Source organism: Notamacropus eugenii, chromosome 4 (assembly GCF_028372415.1).
Source record: "Notamacropus eugenii isolate mMacEug1 chromosome 4, mMacEug1.pri_v2, whole genome shotgun sequence".
In the NCBI taxonomy this organism is placed as follows: domain Eukaryota; kingdom Metazoa; phylum Chordata; class Mammalia; order Diprotodontia; family Macropodidae; genus Notamacropus; species Notamacropus eugenii.
In genome coordinates this window covers 232282181-232303222 of record NC_092875.1, presented here as the reverse complement: position 1 = coordinate 232303222, position 21042 = coordinate 232282181, and the positions used below count along the sequence as shown (strand labels likewise).

General features: G+C 36.2%; 1 protein-coding gene and 1 pseudogene across 1 annotated transcript in view; one reads left to right on the top strand and one right to left on the bottom strand.

Moving 5' to 3' along the window:
- The first annotated feature begins 322 nt into the window (after positions 1-322).
- The window catches only part of NAPG (NSF attachment protein gamma), a 38482-nt gene continuing 17762 nt past the window's right edge, over positions 323-21042 (top strand). The window contains exons 1-5 of the mRNA XM_072604226.1: positions 323-1154; positions 11234-11301; positions 15119-15203; positions 16107-16124; positions 16703-16733. Coding sequence (XP_072460327.1) covers positions 1078-1154; positions 11234-11301; positions 15119-15203; positions 16107-16124; positions 16703-16733 — 279 coding nt within the window. The 5' untranslated portion in view covers positions 323-1077. The remainder of the gene's footprint in view (positions 1155-11233; positions 11302-15118; positions 15204-16106; positions 16125-16702; positions 16734-21042) is intronic.
- On the bottom strand, positions 17599-20032 carry LOC140501042 (dnaJ homolog subfamily A member 1 pseudogene; annotated as a pseudogene).

Sequence of the window (21042 nt, the reverse complement as noted above, 5' to 3'; positions counted from 1 at the left end):
ATCTCTGCCCAGAAAACTGCAAAATGGAGTGAAGGCTCGGGTTTAATAATGAATATTTATTAATTTATTCATAGGAATGTTTATTCATAGGAATGAATAAAGTTCATTCCTATGTGGTGTAAAAATCACAAGTACAGAGTAATTTCAGAAGGAAAAAAGAGGTAACCACTCGGGGTGGGGTGGAAGGGAGGTTGGATAGGGAATTGTAGATAAGGAGATCAGAGACACCTAGAGCTGTGCTTGGCATGAAGAGGGATCCTAAGAGTAGTAGAAACACCAGGAAGTGAGGCTCCCCCACTTCCATCACACACTTTCCGTCTTTGTCCCCCCACCCCCAGCGCCGGCACAGCGCCTGCGCTTAACAGCAAGTTGAGTCTTTCAAAATAAAAAGGTCGGGCACACAGCAGGGGTTTAATAAGTGCTTATCAACTGATTTTTCCTCTCATCCCCGAGGCCGAGGGGCTTCTTCGGATCCCAGTGGTGGCACGTAGAGTCAAGTGTTAAATTAGGGACGTCTTCTGTCCCGGAGTTAGGAAGGGGGTCCCCACCCTTCTAGGTGGTGCTCCACAACCCCTTGGTGCGATGTTAATGGCGGAAAGCTGGCCGCCTACGACGCTGGGGACATCTTGAATGGGTAACGACACGACACCAGCAACTTTCAGGGGAACAAAGGCTACTTCACTTTGTGCACCAAAGTGCGCTTGCCGCGACGGTCCTGCGGGGACTTGATAAAGTCTTTACAAACTCCCGGCAGGCTCGAAAAGCCCACGCTTTTCTCCGCACGGGAGGGCAGGGCAGAGCCAGGACTTCCGCCCGCCTCCGAGCCGGAAGCACTGCGCAACTGCCAGCAGTCCCGGCAGAGAAGTTGGAGCACTGCGCCTGCGCCGGCCCCTCACGGTGCGCCCGGACTAGACTCCGCTCGCGCCGCCGTCATCGCCGGGTTTGAGCCCTCCACCCCACCGTAGCTAGACTGCTGGGTAGGCCATTTGGTCTTCCTTTCTTTCTTTCAAATTCTCCCGTCCCGGCTTCAAGCTGGAGTCCTTTGCAGCGACAGGGAGAGGGAGTCCCCTCCGCACTATGCGAGCCGAGACTGCGGAGATGGCAGCGCAGAAGATCAACGAAGGGCTGGAGCATATCGCCAAAGCAGAGAAATAGTGAGTGAGCCGAACCCGGTGCTGGGGCAGGGGTTACCGTTTTCCCCGAACCAAGGTTTCGCCCTGGGCTTGCTACTCCTCCGAGCCTTCGGGGAGCCTGGCCGAGGCGCCCGAGGTCCCTGATAGCCTCCGGAGCCCTGGCTGAGGGAAATCCTGGGCGTCGGAGGAGGGGATTGCGGTGCGCTCTGGGAATTGTAGTTTGTTCTGTCCGTACCCGGGCTTTCCGGAAGTGGCTGCGGAAGTTATTAGTAATGCGGCAGTGTTTACTCTTTTCTGGGAAATGGGAGTGGGTTCTGTGCTTCTGTTCTTGTGTCTTGTAAGCAAATGTCACTGGGTGCTAAAATGACGCCAAACTCCACAATGGGCCTGTTGTCTAATCTCTCATTTCTTCCATCATGTAAGAAGAAGAATAATTAGTGTGTATTTACATATTCCTTTCATGTTTGAGTTCAGATTTCTGAATAGAAAAAGCTCCTGTAATTAGAGTGAGCCCTGGCCTCTTGTTTAATGTTCTCATTTCCTTCCCTGCCTAAATTCCTGAGCTTATCCAATAGATTATCCATCCACCTCTCCTATGACATTGGTATGGACAACTGTCGTTGGAAGCAAGGGAAGTCTCACTGACAAGCCCAGACTGGCAGAACCATCGTGTGAGGTTTTGTGAAGAACCCACAGCACACCTGTTCCTTCAGCAGCTCCAGAAATCATGTGGAGCAAGTCACAAGTAGACTGAGAATAGGAAAGCATTGGGAGAGTAAGAAATGGTTGAAAACCTTGAGCTCTTGGTGAGGGCAAGGATCATTTTACTGTAGATAAAAGAGTGCAATCTATGGGAAAAAAAAATGATAGGTTCCAGAAGGGAATTTTAAAATTCAAAATCTTGGAAACAGAATAGTTAAATGTAGTAGTGAAATTCAAAGTGTGGCCATCCATCTATTTCCTCCACTAAAAACTTTTGCGTCTGAAGCTGTGGGAGTAGTTCCTGACTCTTCTCTGAGCATCTACCACCATTCAGTCTCTCCACCAGAGAAAAATAATTTCACTATTGCTTGAATATATGTAGTATATTTGGAGTTTAAATGGTGCATATTTTATTGTCTTCATGACTAAGTTTTTAGAAGATAGGGACCATGCCAGCTTAATTTTGTATGGGTTTGATATACTTTGGTAATTAAGTGCCACTGCCTGATGAAGAAGATGGTAGCATGATATTATGCAGACAATTCAAATTTTCTATTGGACTGCCAGATTATATATCCCATCTAATCCTTAAACATGATTTTACCTTCCAGTAGCTGTGAGGGGTACATGTTTCCGTTTCCAGTGATTTAAGAAATGACTTAGAGGAGTAATAGCTTGTCAGTGAAGGATCTTTTTATTTCAAACTCAGTAATGTTTATGATAAGATTTGCCATGACACTGTTTTCACTCCCACCCCCAACTTCCAGGGTGAGGTAGAATGTTTAGCATAGCACATTCCTTATTTTTACTGTTACTTCCAGATTATTTTTCCATCATCTCTCAATAACCTCTTGTTTTTTGAAGTACATGCTATCCATTTATGCCATGCTTCCTCTCTTGGTCATTGTATCTACTGACCTTTAGGATGTTCACTTCTCTGTTTATTCCTTCAGCTCACCCCCACCCCTGCTGTTTGTCATCTTGACTTCAATGTCTGTTTCAGTGATCTCATAATTCTTGAGAAGACTAATGACATTCATGTTCACCTTAAACACCCACAAATGTATGGCCACAGTTTGAATTTCACTATTACATTTAATATTCTGTTTCTAAGATTTTGAAATTTAAAATTCCCTTATGGGACCTATCAATTTTTTCCCACATATTACACTCTTTTATTTACAGTAAATATGATCCTTGCCCTCATCAAGAGCTCGAGGTTTTCTACTATTTCTTATTCTCCAAATGCTTTCCTGTTCTCTGTCTGTTTGTGATTTGCCCCATGTGAGTAAATCATACCATATGCTTTCTCTCCTCTTTCTAAGTGTGCTAAAGATTGCTGAAGAAGGTCATGAAGTTATGCCTTTATTACCATTTCATCTTATCTCTTCTCTTTTGGGTGGGCCATTATTATTGGTCAGCATTTGATTCATCTTTTGTTGACATATTTTTTTCAAGTGCACATGACCTTCTTTCTCACTATTTGCAGATGACCTTGACTATATTTAGAAGATCAAAGCCACCTAAAATGAATTCTCTCAACTTCTGTCTCCTGTACTCTGATATTTCTCTTTCTTTAAAATATCTTCACATATATTCTCTTTTATATTATATCAGAAGTTCCTTGGTCTTTCTGAGGCCTACCAAAATATTCACTGACTTTTAAGCTACCATCTAGTCCAATTCCCTCGTTTCATAGATAAACTAGAGACTCAGAGAAATAAATAACTTACCCAAACTTATGAAATTATTAAGTAGTAGAATCAGTACTTTAGCCCATCTTCTGATACTAAATTCAGTGACTTTTCCACTATGCCACCCTTGTGTCCTTAATCCCATCCTATTCTACCTTTAGGTTTTTATTTTGTAAATTATCCCTTTATCTCCCTGTCCCTCTGTCCCTCCTTTTTTCTCCCTCTGTCTCTCGAGGTTCCTTCCTTCCTTCCTTCCTTCCTTCCTTCCTTCCTTCCTTCCTTCCTTCCTTCCTTCCTTCCTTCCTTCTCTTCTTCTTCAGGGCACTTGAACAGATTTGAACCAGAGGAGAAAATTATCTTCTTTATCCTTGGTCCTGGCTCTGAGTCTTATTTCCCCAACTCTTTACCCAAAGGTAAAGAATAGAGAACCTAGAACTTGATAGATATTTTTCTATCCTCATTCTTTGATGAATTCTTCCTCTTCTGGCCAATGAACCAAAAGTTTTGTCCTTGTCTTTTTGCCCAGCAATAGACAATCCATTTTGGGCCTCTTAGATAGGCTTCACTATTTGGTTCTGTGTGAAAAGGAGCCACATATTTGCCTCATTGAGGTCTCTGAACAAGAAATGCCTTTTTCTCTTAGTTCATTTGCCCACACTGTTCCCTTTATGTAGAATGAACTTTTTCTTCTGTGTAATATCTTGGTACCTAGTTATTTACAAGCTCCTTGGGAGCAGGGACTATTTTTGCCTTTATTTGTATATCCACTACTTAGAACAGTGGTCAATATGCAGTGTTTAATGAATGATTCTTGACCCAATTGACTTACCCTTCAAATGATGCCTTCGTTAGTCCCTTACTCTCTTCTATACTTCAATGGTGTTTTGTACTTCTCATATGATATTTTTATATTTTATCTAATATTATAGTTTATGTATGCATGCATGTATATATGTGAACACTTCTCCAATAGACTTTCTTCTCTTTAAGATCAGGTACTTTGTCTTGTTCATTCTTGTATTGTCCAGCACCTAGGACAGCTCCCTGAACATAGTTTAGTTTTATTTTCTCAGTGTTTATAGAGAGAGCAAATATTCTGACATTGAGACTAACAATTAAATTTAAGTGTTTGACTAAATTGATCTTTCAAGATTCCTCTACTTCTGAATTTTTGATAATATTTCTTAGTTTCTAGATGTGTGTTAACCAAATGTCTCATATTTTACAAGGCAGAAGGACAGTATGCTTGATCTCAAATCAGAATATACCACTATATACTATTTTATACTATTAAAATTTAGTGACTACCATATTTCCTACTTAACTGTACTAGGTGGAATTGTTTTTAATAAGGATTTATAACCCTGTTTTTGGTTAGGAAAATTTCATCACTAAAATCAAGAAGCTTAGAAGATTTATAGCCTAATGTTCTGTTGCCTGCAGTGTTTTCTCTCAGATTTTCACAGGGTGAAGAGTTGGAAAGAATCAAGATCATCCAGTCCAACTCCCACATTTTACAGAGATGAAAACTGAGGTCCAGAAAAATGAAGTGGTCTATTCCACATTATGTAGTCAGTAAATAGCAGAGCTGGAATTTGAAACGAGGTCTGTTAATTCAAAATCTGATGTTCTTTTTCCTACACCACTAGGAATACCAGTGAAAAAGATTGGTTAAAGGTTTTTCTAACAGTCTTGTCTTTGGATCCGTTCTGTTTATGATCCTTCCCCAATTTTATTTCCAAAGTTGTTACCAATGAACTACTAAGTTCATTTTTAAAAATCCATACTTATGTATGTATATTATGCAGTTCTAGTTGTGTTTCTTTCAGCAGTTCTGTATCAAGTGATGCATTCTGGTCAGAGTGGATTGCTTTTCCAGGAGAAAGGAGAGGGGAGAGGTAGACAGAAATAGCTAGAATGACTGTTGAAATGATGGGTGCAACCCATGACACCTAAAAAATTATACCAACTTTTGTATACATTCTTGTAGCTTCCTCATGATTGCCATATTTAGCTGGGATCTGCTTGCCTAGATATGCAAATTTTAAAAAGACTATCAGCCCCCTTTGCCCCACTGGGTATGAAAGTTACCCTTAACCTGCTTGGACCTAGCCAGAGAGTACTGAGTTTCTTGAAACTACCGTACACTTTTAGAATCCATAGCAGAAATCTGAGAAATGGAGTGACCAGACAGAGAAGTTGATTGGCAATGATATTCTTGTAGTATGTATACTTCACTAGTTTGTGTCTTGTGTGAATGCACATGTGTTTGTATATGTTATTATCATTAAATGATATATTTAGATTTAAGGAGTATAGGGCCATAGTTCTGTTCTGTGAGATATAGATCGAAACTAATTCACTGAATTCCTACTATGTGCCCAGCACTAAGCTAAGAATGGTGGCAATATAAGGAAATTATAAACCATAACTCTTAACCTTAGAAAATTTGCAGTTTGGTTAAAGAGATAAAGTAATACTTGTTTTGAAGGATCTTTCCAGGAAACCACTTGTTTCTTATGGTGATAAGACAAAGAAGTAGTTCATAAGTGGGCAGAAGGGCATTCAGAGAGGTAAATGTCTGACCTAAGATTGTATGTATATAGCAAGACAATTCCAAACTTAAGAACATGGTTAATTTCCCAGAGTAATCTGATATTTAGGATATGAACCAAATGTTCATGGGGATAAAAAGAAATAGCTCCTAGAAATTGTTGCTTGTGAATCTCTTAGGCATTTTATAACTAGGCAGTTGAATTCATAGTGTGCACTTGGACTTAATAGTGACCTGGAGCTGACTGTGGGTCTTTAAAGGTCATACAGAATGTAAGCTCTTCTGAGTTACACTATGTGGGAAGGGTTTTTTGGAAAGGTCTGGTAACAACTCATTTTCTTTCCTAGCAAGAAAGTAGTTTCCCAAGTATGGAGAGGCTCTTTACTGGTAGGTTGGTCACTAGATGATGAATTTTTTGGTTAAGGAAAAAAAGAAAAATACAAAATGGCTCCCAGTCCAGTGAGGTTCCTTGTTGTTTTTGCAGTGAGTAGCAAAGTAGCAAAGAAGAGGGTGGAGTGAAGGTCAAAATAATAAGGATGATAATAATAATAATTGATATTTATATAACATTTTAAGGTATGAAGAACACTTTTATGCATTTTATCTCATTGGATCATTGCCAGGCCTAACTGATAAGATAAAGATGAGATGACAAAGGAGGCATTTAGTTATTAAGCTGTAAGCCCCAATTGTTAGAGTTCTCTTTCTCTTCATATTATCTTATATAAATATCTATGTATTATGTCCGTACCTTTAAGGACTGCTGAAAATGCATGTGACTGTTCCTTTCCACTTCAGGGTATAGGTAGGTGGCAAAGTGGAAAAAAACAACCACCAGACTGAGATTTAAAGAGGTTTGAATTCTATTCCCAAGTCTCTTAGCACTTAGCTTTGTGACTGTGGGCAAGTCATCTAAGCAAACTAAAGTCTAGAAAAGTTTTCTGTAAAATGAGGGAGTTAGGGCGAGGTAATCTCTAAAATTATATAATTCTATATATTGACTTTTTTTATTTTAATAGTGTAGTTAGTTATGCATATTTTCTACCAAGTTATTTTATCACTTGCTTTTAAAAAATCTTTGACCTTTCCATTTATTAAATGTTTTTCTACAAGTACTCCTCCATATATTTATTTACTTTGAGAATGTGAAGTTTTCTACTAAGCCAAGTCATGAGAAAAATATTATACTTTCTTATTTATGATGGAGACCTCACTTGCATCATCTCTTATAAATCTCTTATTTTCTTGAATTCTTCATATTTATAATTTCTTACTTCACAATAATAATCAGTTACCTGTACATGCTCCATTTGTTCAGCAGTTCCTCAGTCAGTGGGCGCCCAACTTGTTTTCAGTTTTCTGCCTCCACAAGAATTTGTCTACACCACTGGCATCAAACTCAAAGAAAAGCTGGGGCTAGTAACTGCACAGTAGGATTAAAAAACCGCATACTGACACCTTGTATGTTCTATTGTATTTTTACTTATTTTTGTCAAATATTCCCCAAGAAACAGAGGCCAATAACTGTATATAAGGATCCCTCTGAGCCACAGGGATAGAAAACTCATGTTAACATAATCTGTTACATTTTAATCTGATTTGGGCCTCACTCATAGTATGCTGCAAGTGAGGCCCAAATCAGATTAAAATGTAGCAGATAATGTTAATATGAGATTTTTCTGACCTTGTCTCTCACAGGGATCCTTATACACAGTGACAAAACAAATATAAATGTAGTAGAATATAACAGGGTGTTAATATGTGGTTTTCTAACTGCAGCTTGCAGGGGTCCTTATATATAATTACTAGCGCCTATTTATATTTGAGTTTGTCACTGGTCTAAGAATTTTAAGAAGAAATATAGTTGAATTTGGTAGAGATTAAGCAATTAACACATGTAAGCATCTACTTTGTTCAGGGCATTATGCCAGGGGATGGGAATATACAGTTTAGAGAGGCATACCTAGAAGAGAAATTGCTGGGATTGAATCAAGAAGACCTAGATTTGGATCTTATTTTCAGCATCTATTGTGCTTTATGAGCCTGGATGAGGCACTTAACTTCTTTGACGCTCAGGGATGATGGTACCTATGATATTAACCATACTGGGTTTTTACGAGACATAAATGAGATAATATACATGGAATACTTTGCAGACTTCAAAGTGCTATATCAGTTTTAGCTGTTACTATCATTATTATTATTACTTTTAGACATTAGCCTACTCGCCTGGATTTTGTGTTCAAGGAGAGGGATATTGCATGAACACAGATTGCATATGACACAAAATTACAAGAACCTAGCACATTGCTTTACATATACCAGGCAGTTAATGTTTGGTTAATTGAATTGAATAAATACATTAAAGAGTTACAAAACAGAGTGCTACATGATCAGAGTGGCAATGTTACAGAACAAAGTGCTGATGAAAATCAGGATCAAAGAAGACTTCAGGTATTATATCCTCTTTTAAGTTGGTATTTAAAGGATGGACAGAAACATAGGCTAACTGGTCAAAGCAGGGCATTCCAAGCATAGGGGATAGCTTAAGAAACTGCTCAGAGTTGTGAAAATATGGTGTGTTTGTAGAAGCAGAAAACTATCCAGGTTGGTTGATATGACTTCTGCTCCTTAAATCCAAGTCTTTCGCTGTTGTTTCTCAGTCTAGTGTTTTTGTACTATATACAACACTGTAATGATGCTGGATTTGGAATCAGCATGGAGGAACCTGGGATTTGAATTCTGCCTTTGACTTTTATTAACCATGTTACTTTCCTGAAATTCAATTTCCTTATCTTTAAAATGGTACTTTTAATACTTGAAAATATCTTCCTCACCCTCTCAGATTGTTTGGAGCAAAGTGCTTTGCAAAGCTTAAAGTAATACATACATTTGAGTTACAATATGATTATATCTTGGCTCTTTTATTGTAAACTTAACTTTATAAGCCTTTATAAGCTTTTCTGTCTTCATGCCATAATGTTAATTACTTTTTTAGAGCATTTTTTTGCTTATTTGCATAAAACAAACACAAAATACAGTGATCGTACGGTTATTCTTTGTTCTACAGAGTTGGACCAAACTGTTGTCATCATTATTAAGGAAAAATCAAATTTAGCATAGATAAGAGAACACACACAAACATTGGTGATGTTATGGCTATTACAGCTGAATTAAGGCAACATAGATTTTATATCTTGGAACCAGGGATTTTAATATTTGAGATTATTTTTATAATAAGTTGACAGAGTTCAACATTTCCATAACTGGATGTAAGGAAATGCTGCTTTGTCTATTTTAGTATGAGCTAATACTAATTTTTACTATATCACAGATCACAGAATTTGAGAATAAGAAAGGATCTCAGCAGTCATGTAGTAGTCCAGCTCATTACACAAAAGGAATTCTCTCTGTAACATAGTCAGCAAGTGATATATAGAAGAGCAATATGGAATTTGAACCTGTAAATACGACGTATTTATTTGAAAGGTTATATAATTTAAAATTCATTATGAGTGACCATGTTTGGTAGGTTATTAAGTCATTTTAATGAATACTATTTTATGTTGTGTTAAAGCATAAGGTTGATCACATCTCCATAATAAATGCTTATTGAATTGAGTTGAATTTCATGTTTCAGAGTATAGATTCATGGTCCTCAAAAGGAAAGAGAGACTTCTCTTGCCTCTATACCCTGCCCAGTTATCTTCAGGGATACTTGCTTTTGAAGTCTCAAACTTTTTCCTGAGATTGTCAGGAAGAAGTGACTTTTTATGCCTTATTTTATGTAGGAACATTTACAATTATGTTTATACAGAAATGTTATGAGAGGAGATATAAGGTATTTTAGTATTTTGACACATTTCTTAATATTGGGGGTTTAGTATCTTTTTATTTGTTTATTCATTTTTCAGTCATGTCCTATTCTTCATGACCTCTTTTGGGGTTTTCTTGTAAAGATACTGGAGTGGTTTGCCATTTTCTTCTCCAGGTCATTTTACATTAGAGAAAACTTAGGCAGACAGCATTAAGCGATTTGACCAGAGTTACATATATAGTAAATATCTGAGGTCAGATTGAACTCAGGTCTTCCTGATTCCAGGCCTGGCACACTATTCACAGTACCACCTACCTGGTTTAGTATTTAGATACGTCATAAATTATTTTTTACTGAACAATAGGATCTGGGGCAAACTTTCATTCCTTTTTTTACCTTGAATCATTGTCTTGATCAGAGCATCTAAATCTTCCACAGTTGATTTTCATTACAATATTTCTCTTATTATGTACAGTGTTCTTCTGGTTCTACTCATTCACTTTGCATTGATTCTTATAAGTCTTCCCAGGTTTTTCTGAACTTGTCCCCCTCATCATTTTTTATAGTACAATAGTATTCTATCACATCCATTTACCACAACTTGTTCAGCTGTTCCCCAGTTGAGAGGCATCACCTCAATTTCCAATTCTTTGTGGGGCAAACTTGATAAAAAGTGCTTAATACCATGGTTCTAGTCACTTACTAGGTAAGGACATATATACAAATATTAAATGAAATACTTGTCTAAAAGAAAATAAATTGATGATTTTTGGTCCTGGCACATAGTTTCAAAAATGATTTGGTATATGCCTGGTAGCAAATTGAACACACTACATATAAGCTGTTATCAATTCTTCAGCTCTAGGTTTCTGTTTTATTGGACAAGCTTGGTTCCCCTATTGCCTTTGAGATTGATACTGTGGGTGGTATGATCACAGAATTCTATCAATTGAATGGAAGTTCACTCCGTTTAATGAACAAAGAACAACATTTACATAATGGAAACATACTGATGAAAAACTTTCTGTTGTTTTTTTTTAAAGAAACTTAAATGATCAACTAGTACGTTACTTGGTAATTCAAACCTTGTTCATTTGGATTACAGTACAGTGCTGTTGTTTTGTAACTGGGAACCCTTTAATAAAGGAGGAAATGAGTCCTTTAAATTAATTGTCATTAATGTTGGGTTAGAAATCCCTTTTGTTTTATCTCTGCTATAGTTCAGCTTCTTAAGGTTATCTTTGTCAATAATGCTTGCTAATGCATCATGATTTGTCTGACTTATAAATGTAAATGATCAGTTCTATTAAAGTTGTCTTCTTTTTCACTTTAGCCTGAAAACTGGTTTTTTAAAATGGAAGCCAGATTATGACAGTGCGGCAACTGAATATGGGAAAGCAGGTAGGAATGACTTTAGACTTTTAGATCTAGTGCTGTATCTTAAAATAATCATTTGCTTGCATCTAGCAAGACATTAATGTGAATAGATGTCTTTCTAGTTTTAAGAGCAAGACTGTCATATGCCTTTAGTATTTCTTCCACTTAAATACTGATGGCCTCCTTCATTGTTGAGCTATGATCTACTGCTTCCTTTCATCTACATAGTGAGTGTGGCAATACTCAGAAATAGATTTTAGTAGTTTTAATATATGTTATTATTCACTTGTTCCTCCCAGCTTTGTGGTAATCATGGTGATTTAATGTTTTACTTATTGTATAACTTCTGCTATAATATTAATGTATAGATCTTTTCATGTCAAAATGGAATATATCTCGGTTATTTAATTCTCTTATAAGATGATCTACATGTTTTCTAGAAACAGATCTAATGGTTTGCTTATGCAAGTTAGACTTTTTCAGTATGATATTAAGCCACATGGTTACTTTAGAATCATAAAATCATAGTTGTAGAAGACACCTCTCAGAGGTAAATTTGTCCAACCCACATCCTCTCACGGCATGCCCAGCATATGGTCATCCAGTCTTCACTTTAAGACCTGCATTGATGAGTGCTGTGTCCTAAGGCAGTCCCTTCTATTTCTAGATAGCTATAATTTCTAGGAATTTCTTTCTTATATTTACTCCAAATCAGCTTCTCTGTAGCTTTCTACCCAGGAGTCCTAGTAAGTTATTTCTCTTCTACAAACCGGTTTTTGGTTTCAAGTCCTCTCACAATCTGGGTCACCCTCCTCAGGACAGACTTCTAGATCAAGATCTTTTCTAGAATATGGCACCCAGAATTGGAATAAGTATTCCAACTGTGGACATTCTACTTCTCTTAGTTCAGTAAGATTTTTTGGTTTGCTTGTTTTGTTTTTTGGGGGGGTTAATGGTTCCCCACCTTTTTAAAATACAAAACCAATCTTTGGTTTGATATATGAATTCAAGGAATTCAAGGGGACAATAGATTTGTATGCTTTACTACAGTTTTTGACCCATAGTTTAGTTTATTATATCTTACATTGTGGTATATAAGTTAGCTTTTTAAACTTAAAAGATCTGCTTCCAAATGAGTTAGCTTGTAATACTATTATTGTTAGCTGCTAAGCACCTTCACCTCAGCTGAACAGAAGTGTATGGCAGACATAAGCCATCTCTTCCCACTCTTCTGAGGCCTGCCTGTTCTAAACAATGAGAACACCCAGCAGTAGTGGGGAGCTGAGAGTATACTAGAGGTAGATAGTTCCCCATTTAGTAACTTGTCGCAGATGTAGCATGTCCTCACAATTCCTTGGGAGTTGGTCCTAAGGGTAGAGTTGGAGAAGCAGGAAGAAGAGAATGGGGGATAGAGGAGGCAACCCTATACATTAAAGAATTTGTGTACCTATAATTAAAGAGAAGAGGATAAGAAGTCAAGGGAAGGAGAATCTTGTGCTGAGTAGGACTGTTTTGATGTACTTTCCCCCCTTTCTTTTTTCCTCAAATCTTCATCTCCCCCCCAGTAAAATCATAGGTCTCAGAAAGGTAAGACAGTTCTGGCTTCTCCTTTATATTGTACTTCTATGTCATGTCCCCCTCCCCTATTCCTTCCCCAAAGTACCAAAGTACTTCCAGTTATCTATGATTGATCCCAGTAGATTAATTACTATAGTAATTAATATAGTTTAGATAATTAATATAGTTAGAGCATAAGAGGGGCTTCTTAACTAAAATGAGTCTTCATTTGGGGAAGAGGCTGCTCTGGTGTACTTTCCTCAGGGGCAGATGCTTCCAGCTCCCAATACTCTGTAACTAGTAGAACCATAGATCCATGGATAATCAGCATTGTTTAATAGCACATATGCAGCTACAAAGAATGTTCATCTTGGGTAGAAGCTGGGGGAGATGGAAGTGGGGGTGGGGAAGTTCAGTTAAAACAATGTTATCCCAGAGTGAGGAGGAGGGGCTAAGAATTTGGATTGGTATAGCAAATAATTGAACCAAAATAGTGATCCCAGGAGAGAAGGGGCAAAAGAGTAGGGGAAGGGGAGGGCTTGGGTCTGCTGTGACATTTTAAACCATATCTTTTAATTGTTTCACAGCTTCATCTTTCTGCCTTAATGTTATGTTTAGACTTGAGGCTACCATTAAAATTGTACAAATACTAGTACTAGTTTTTTTTAACCATTTAAAATCTTAATAGTATTACCATGTGAAGTTTCTTTTGTACATCCTAATATGTAATACCCTTAAAAATCAAAGATAATAGGTAGAATTCTCTTTGAACCTTGTTTTAGTCCAGCATTTTCCTCCTTTATGAAATACTTTTGTAGTAACATTTCTACTTCAATTACTTTATCAGCAAAATCTGTGGCTGCTAATAGTAAAAAAGCCAAGGAAAACAAGGTTTTAATACTATATTAACCCTTGTGTGTTAATCCTACAAATGCTAATATAATAAATATTATAAATAAGACTGTAACTATCCAGCCAGTTCTTCCAAGGTATAAAAGGTAATTTTTCCAAAGCAATTAGCAAATGTTAGGGTATTTGGTTGTAATTTATATTTTTGACAGGAACTCTAGCCCTGCGAAAATTTTTGAAATATGGATTGTTAAATTCATTAAGTATGCGTGGGGAGAAGGTGAACAAAAAGAAGGCTTCTTATGAGATAGCATGTTCAGTGATTTGTTTGTAAAAGAATACAAATGATGATATGAATTATTGGTGCATTTTTTATCAGTGAATTAAAAATGGCTAATCTGCTACTTTTTGATCTAATAAAATCAGTTTCATTTTTATTTTGACTGCCACTGTTTTAGCTTCCTGAAATTTAGCAAATTTTTAAAGTAAGATTTCTTAATTTCTGGAGGTTATCTAATACTGAAAAGAACAATGGCAACTCTAAAAGGGTTGATAGCTCAAGTGACTGTAAAAAATAGTTGATTAGAGAATCTGCAAGAAAAAAGTTTTTTAAGAATAAATCAAAAGGAAGAAACAACCAATAGACATATATGTTCTATTTGTGTCTATCAAATGTTAAAAAAGGAAGTGTAAAAGAGAAAGGTCCTTAGCTCACTAAACAGACCATCCTGTGGTGAATTTAGAGGAGGACATGAATGAGAGAATCATTGGATGGTTAGACATTGACAGATCGTGAGCTTCATTGCTGGAGGGATTATTTAAGAAGACTTGCTTCAGGGACAATTCAAATCCTCCTTCTGATACTTGCTGCCCATTTGGCCTTAGGCAAATAACCTTAATCAATCAGTCAACAAACATTTATTAAGCACCTACTGTGGGCCAGGCACTGTGCTAAGCAATACAAAAAGAGGCAAAAGACTCTCCATGCTCTAGGAATTTTTAGTTTTGGGAGAGACAACATGCAAATAGATATATACAGAGCAAGGACAAAGGGGAAATAATTAGCAGAGGGAAGACTTTAGAATTGAGTGGGTTAGGAAAGGCTTCTTGGCAAAGATGAGATTTTTATTGGACCTAGGAGGAAGCCAAGGAAGACAGTACGAAGACATTCCCTTTGTGAGCCTCAGTTTCCTTGTCTGTAAAATGAGGGAGGGTGGACTAGATGGCCTCTGGCGTCCCTTTCTGCTCTGAATCAGTTGTCTTAGAAGATGACAGAGCCATTGGAATACTCTTTCCTCTTTTTCTAAGCTCTGTAGAAGGTTTTTGAAAATAAACCTTTTCAATGATGTTTTTCCCTCATGTAATGATTCATTTTGTTTTTTTCACAAGTGATAGAAATAGCAACAAAACTTTTTTTCTTTTTGCTTTGTTTCAGCTGTTGCTTTTAAAAATGCCAAACAGTTTGATCGAGCCAAAGATGCCTGTCTGAGAGAAGCTGCCGCACATGAAAATAATAAGGCGTATCTTTTTAACATCGCTTAAAATGCCTTTTTAAGGAATTGAAAAAATCATTGGTTAAACATATGCCTTGGTTGACATGAATTATTTTGCTTAGTTATGAATTTATCACCTGTGAAGGAAAGGACAGTATTAATTTATAAACAAATGAAAGCCTCAACATTTTTATCCTCTTTCAAATTGTTTATTCTTAATGATTTCTCAGAAGTAGGGGTATGTTTTTATTCACAGAATTAATTTGGGTTAAGAATATCTTTCAGATATTTATTTTTGTGTTGCTGGGTTTGGTAATAGTGTTAAATTCTCATCTCTCCTCCCACGTGGTATGGGGTGAAGTGCTTTGTGCTAGTACCATGCATTTGGAATACAGATACAAAAGTGAGACAACCTCTGCCCTCAGGGAGGTTACATTCTACTGGAATGACACAGAGAAATAAAATAGCAAATAAATTGACCCAATAAAACTGCTAAATGACTTTTAAAGACATATTCTGATCTAGTTTTATTTTCCTTTTTTGGTATTGAGGCTAATAATAAACAGGTTGAAGTGAAAAAATTGTCCTGAAATATTTAAAACTTACTTAATGAAAAGACTTCTCATTCTGCCTCCTATAAAGGATAGGTATAATAATTTTTAATTTTGGTTGGGCTTGTTGAATCAATACATATTGGAAATTTTAAAAGAAACTATGCTGTGTTTCTTTAGCATCATTCTGAAATTTATAGTTTTTAGGAAATATCTGTTACAGTCATGTATGTGTTCTCATGTATGTACCATAATTTTATGAGAGGAACTATTTATGTCATATTTCACTGAACGTTGTTCTTATTAACTGGTAAATGTCTAGAAAAAATGTTCATTTCTTTTGTTTTTATCTTTAACTCTGACTTCTTCATATCCTCAGCCTTTTTCATGCAGCCAAGTAAGTTCTTTATTCCTACCTACCTAAAATCTTTGAGCTTTTCCCAATTTATGGAAGCAAAGTTCTACTGATTTAAAATGTGTGTTTATTCTTGTTTCTAATTACAAGAACATTAACTTATAATTTGAATACCTACTTAAGTTGCAGTACATTATCAGTATTATCTTTTCCTGTCAACCATAGAAAAAAATTCAAGCCATTTTATTCTGCAGATTAAAAAGGGAAGAACTAAATATGATCTCTTTTTTTCCTCCACTTACGGTAGTTTTGAAAGTTATTCATCTGTGGAAGATTAGGGAGCTTGATCTTATGTTCAGATCTTTAAAAAAAAAAATCTTTTAGTCCTATGAAGTAGGACTTTCATCCATCTACTTTATATTGTACCAAAAGTACAATATAAAAAAAAATAGCAGCATAAGCATAAGAAGACAAGGAAGTATGATTATACCCATCTGCTTTACTATTATTAAATGACAGTTATTTTTACTGAGTAGTAAAACCCAAAACTTTCCCCCCCTTTCTCTTCATTTAATTAAGATCCCTTATGAAATAAATTTTTATTTTCTGTCTTTTTGCAGGGCTTATGAACAAGCTGGCATGATGTTGAAGGTCAGTATGACACAGCTGTGACATAGTAAGACTTGTTTTACTATTCCAAAATATTAAATATCAAGGTTATGTTCAGGTTGAAAAGTCACAAGTTAAGAAATGCTAAGCATGTTAGAAAAACTTTCTTAAATAGTGCTGATTAGATTGTGAATGGAGGTAGGGCATTAATGATTTACAAAAATATATATTTTTTTATTTTGTTAAATATTTCCCAATTATATTTAAAAAGATTTTTAATACTCATTTTTTAAAAATTTAAGTTACAAATTCTTTCCTGGCCTCCCAAACCCCTTCTTGAGAAGAATTTGATACTGATTATACATGTGAGGTCATGCAAAACATATTTCCATATTAGCCATGTTGTAAAAGAACACACACAAAAATTAAAACAAGAAAAATAAAGTAAAGTGTGCTTCAATCTACATTCAGAGTTTATCAGTTCTCTCTCTGGAAATGGATAGCATTTTTCATCGTGGGTCCTTTGGATCATTGTCTTGATTAGTCTTTCACAATCATCTTTATAACATTGCTGTTACTGTGTACAGTGTTCTCCTGGTTCTATTCATTTCACTTTGTGTGAGTTCATACAAGTCTTCCCAGGTTTTTCTGAAATCATGCTACTTGTCATTTCTTAAAGCACAATAGTATTCCATCACAATCATATACTATAACTTGATCAATCATTTTCTAATTGATGGGTATCCCTTTGATTTCCATTTCTTTGCAACCACAAAAGATAGCTGCTATAAATGTTTTTGTACATATAAGGTCCTTTTTCCCTTTTCTTCAGTCTCTTTGGAATACAGACCTAGTAATCATATTCCTGGGTCAAAGGGTATGCACAGTTTTGTAGTTCTTTGGGCATAGTTCCAAATTGCTTTCCAGAATGATTTGACAAGTTCACAACTCCACCAACAATGCATTAGTGTCCCGGTGTTTCTCCATCCCCTCAAGCATTTGTCATTTTCCTTTTATGTTATGTTAGCCTATCTGACAACTATGAGGTGGTATCTCAGTTTTATTCTTAGTTTTCATTTCTCTAATCAGTAGTGATTTAGAGAATTTATTCATGTGACTGTAGCTTTGATTATGTCATGTGAAAACTGCCTGTTCATATCCTTTGACCATTTATCAGTTGGGGAATGGCTCTTATTTTTATAAATTTGGCTTAGTTTCTTATATGTTTGAGAAATGAGGCCTTTATCAGATAAACTTATTGTAAAAATTTTCCCCCAGTTTCCTTTATTCCTTCTAATTTTAGCTGCATTAGTTTTTGTTTGTGCAAAATTTCATGTAATCAAATTGTCCATTTTACTTTAGGGCAAGAATTATTGATGTCCTAAGAAACTGTATTTTTTTCATCATTTTGTATTACTGATTTTATTATCTTTTTAAAACACAGCTATAATTGAAGTTTACAACAAAAACAATAGTACTGAATGTGTTAAGATGATTGTAGTCCATTCATTCAGTATTGCATAGTAAAGCCAGCATTACAATGGACAATTCCACTGGCCCCCATTAAGAGGTTTGACACTTATCCCTACCTCTGGGATGATGCTTGTCACTCTCATAAGCTTCCCCATCGTAATGGTATCTTCTTTCTTTCCTCCTTCCTTCCTTCCTTTCTTTTTGAAAACAGAATAGTTTTATTTACACTGTGACAAAGGATTCTTATTCATAGGAAGTTGACACAACTCTTCCATCCTGCCTTCCAAGGAGGGACCCCATCATCTCAGTGAATTATATAGTGTCCATGACTTAGAGTTCTCTCCAGAATGGAGCTTTAGCAATTAGAAATGCTAGAGTTCAGTCATCACCATCAGTGTTATGCCTCAACTCTTAGTTTTACTTGCATGTTTCTCTCATAGTTTCTCCTATTTTGCTACCACTGTTCTCCATTCCTGATAGATGTCATGTGTAATGTCCATCACTGTCTGTGTCCTTTATTCACAGTAGGCACCATGGGTCCTTCTCATCACTTGATATGTCTTCAACTCTGCCTCCTTTTGTTCCTTACTGCCCTGCTCTCCTCCATCGTATAATGCTAGTTACCTTCATTCTAATTACAAATTCTTTTTTTAAAGAATTAATTTTTAGTTTTCAGCATTTACTTCCATAAGATTTTGAGTTCTAAATTTTCTCCTCTTCCCTACCGCTCCCCAAAGACAGCATGCAATCTGATATAGGCTCTACATATACATTCATATTAAATATGGCATCTTCTTTCTTGAGATTCTCAAAATCCACCAGTTCTCTTTGGTCCTTTTCTTCAGTCTCCTCTGCTTCCCTTTCTTTCAGGCAGTAACTCCTGCCAGATATAGCTTATCTGATGAAAGAAAGCCATTCTCTGAGAAGTTTACCTAAAATTTAGTTATTGGAATTCCTTTCTTATAAAGTTGGTATGCCTTTATTCAATACACATTTTGTATCGCCATATTTAACAATCTGACCAGTATGAGAAGTAGTGACTATAGTTGTACTATCAAGAATTGTTACTGGTTTCTGAAAGCCACATAATGTTTCACCCAACTGGACATCTATATATATGAAAAGGTTATCACTTTGTTGTGTAAATAGAGCATTGTGCTGATCTAAAACAGTATCTCCTGGCTCAAATCCTGACGCTTAGTCACCTTCACCGTGGAATGTTATCTTCTGACCATCTCTCATGCCCTTGTCAATATGAACCTCCAGAATCTTTGTGTCTCGAAAAATTTTCCTTCTATTACAGCTTTTACATCTATCTTTAAGGCTGATTTGTTCCTCATGCCCTTGGCATTTCATGCAAACTGATTGCATTTGCTGAGTTTTTCCAGATCTTATCTAATGAATTCTTATTTGCATTCCAGTACCTCTACAATTGGGACAGCATCCTACTACTCCTTTCTTAACACCCAGTCCTCCCCATTTATCACAAATTATATTCTTTTGCAAAGACAGTTATTCTGTCTTTTAAGGTCAGCAACAACTGATGAATAACACTTTTGCCTCTCCATTGTCTTTGCATTCTTCTGTCTCCTCCGAAAAACATATCAAAGATATCCGTTGGAGAACTAAAGTCACTACTAGAACCACCGTAATTGATGGCTTATCTTTCACCTTTGTTATATAAGTCTTTCTTCTTTATGTCAGAAAGGGCTTCGTATGCTTGAGAAATCTGTTTGAACTTTTTGCCTTCATTTGGATTCTTGTCTGGGTGATATTACAATGCTAGCTTTCTATATGCCCTTCTTTAGTTCTTCCTGGGAGGCATTGGGTTTTACCCCCAAAATATAAGAAGCCATTTCCTTTACCATTTTCTTTAGTGAGGGACCAACACCTGTAGTACACCAGTTATTGAAATGAGTGTGATCTGAATGGGGTGAAAGGGGATTGACCAAGAGCTGGTTGTGATATTAGGGAAGCAAGTGGATGAAAGAGAAAATGTGGAGACAGTTCTTGTGTGTGGAGAGCTTGGGCAGTGGCAGCTAGCTAGTACCCTCTGATCCTTGCTCAGTTTTTGAAAAGTTCTCACAAATTACATTTTAAATGTCAGATTTTATAAGATGTGCTGTTTATTTCTAAAAATGATTATCAGTGTAAGTGTTTTCTCAGCTTTAGAGGACTAAAGTGAATATGCTTGATTATGTACTTCTTTGATTTAATTTTTATGTTGAGAGAATAGAGAGGTTATATTTTGGTTTGCTTTTTACATTTTAATGGATAGGCAAACCTTTTTGGCTCAGAGAAAGGGCTACTTTAACTCTAGCGTCTTTGAATTGTGTTGTTTTCATTAAGCCAGTTAGTACTACTTTTACTCACGCTAGTTTTAAAAATCATGGAATGGGTTAATATTCTCTCAGTTTAGAGGGAAAGAAGTCATTGATTTACATCTTGTGATAACTGGCATTCAGGGTATCACAAATCCATATGGGCTACATTTTGAAAGTTCTAAGATAAAAATTCTGATTCATTTTAGTTTTAAATGTTGAAGTGGAATAGTAATGGAAGGAAGAAATTTAGCTTTTCATTTTTTGTGTATGTTGATAGAAATATTTTTATAATGAGATTGCTTATTCACTTCAATTACTGCCAAAACACCTCAAAATATTTATTGCAAAACTTCATTTTGGGAGGCTTAAATTATAATAAAAGTCATTACTTGACTGCAACTTGATCTAGAATTGAATTTTGGTGATTCAGACTGATGTATCAATAACAATAGCTCCTCAAGAACTAGTCCTTGGATCCCCTTAGAACTAAATACAAGAGAACTTAAAAGATTTCCTCCCTGCCCCGTCACTTACCTGAGCAGGTCCGAACTAGG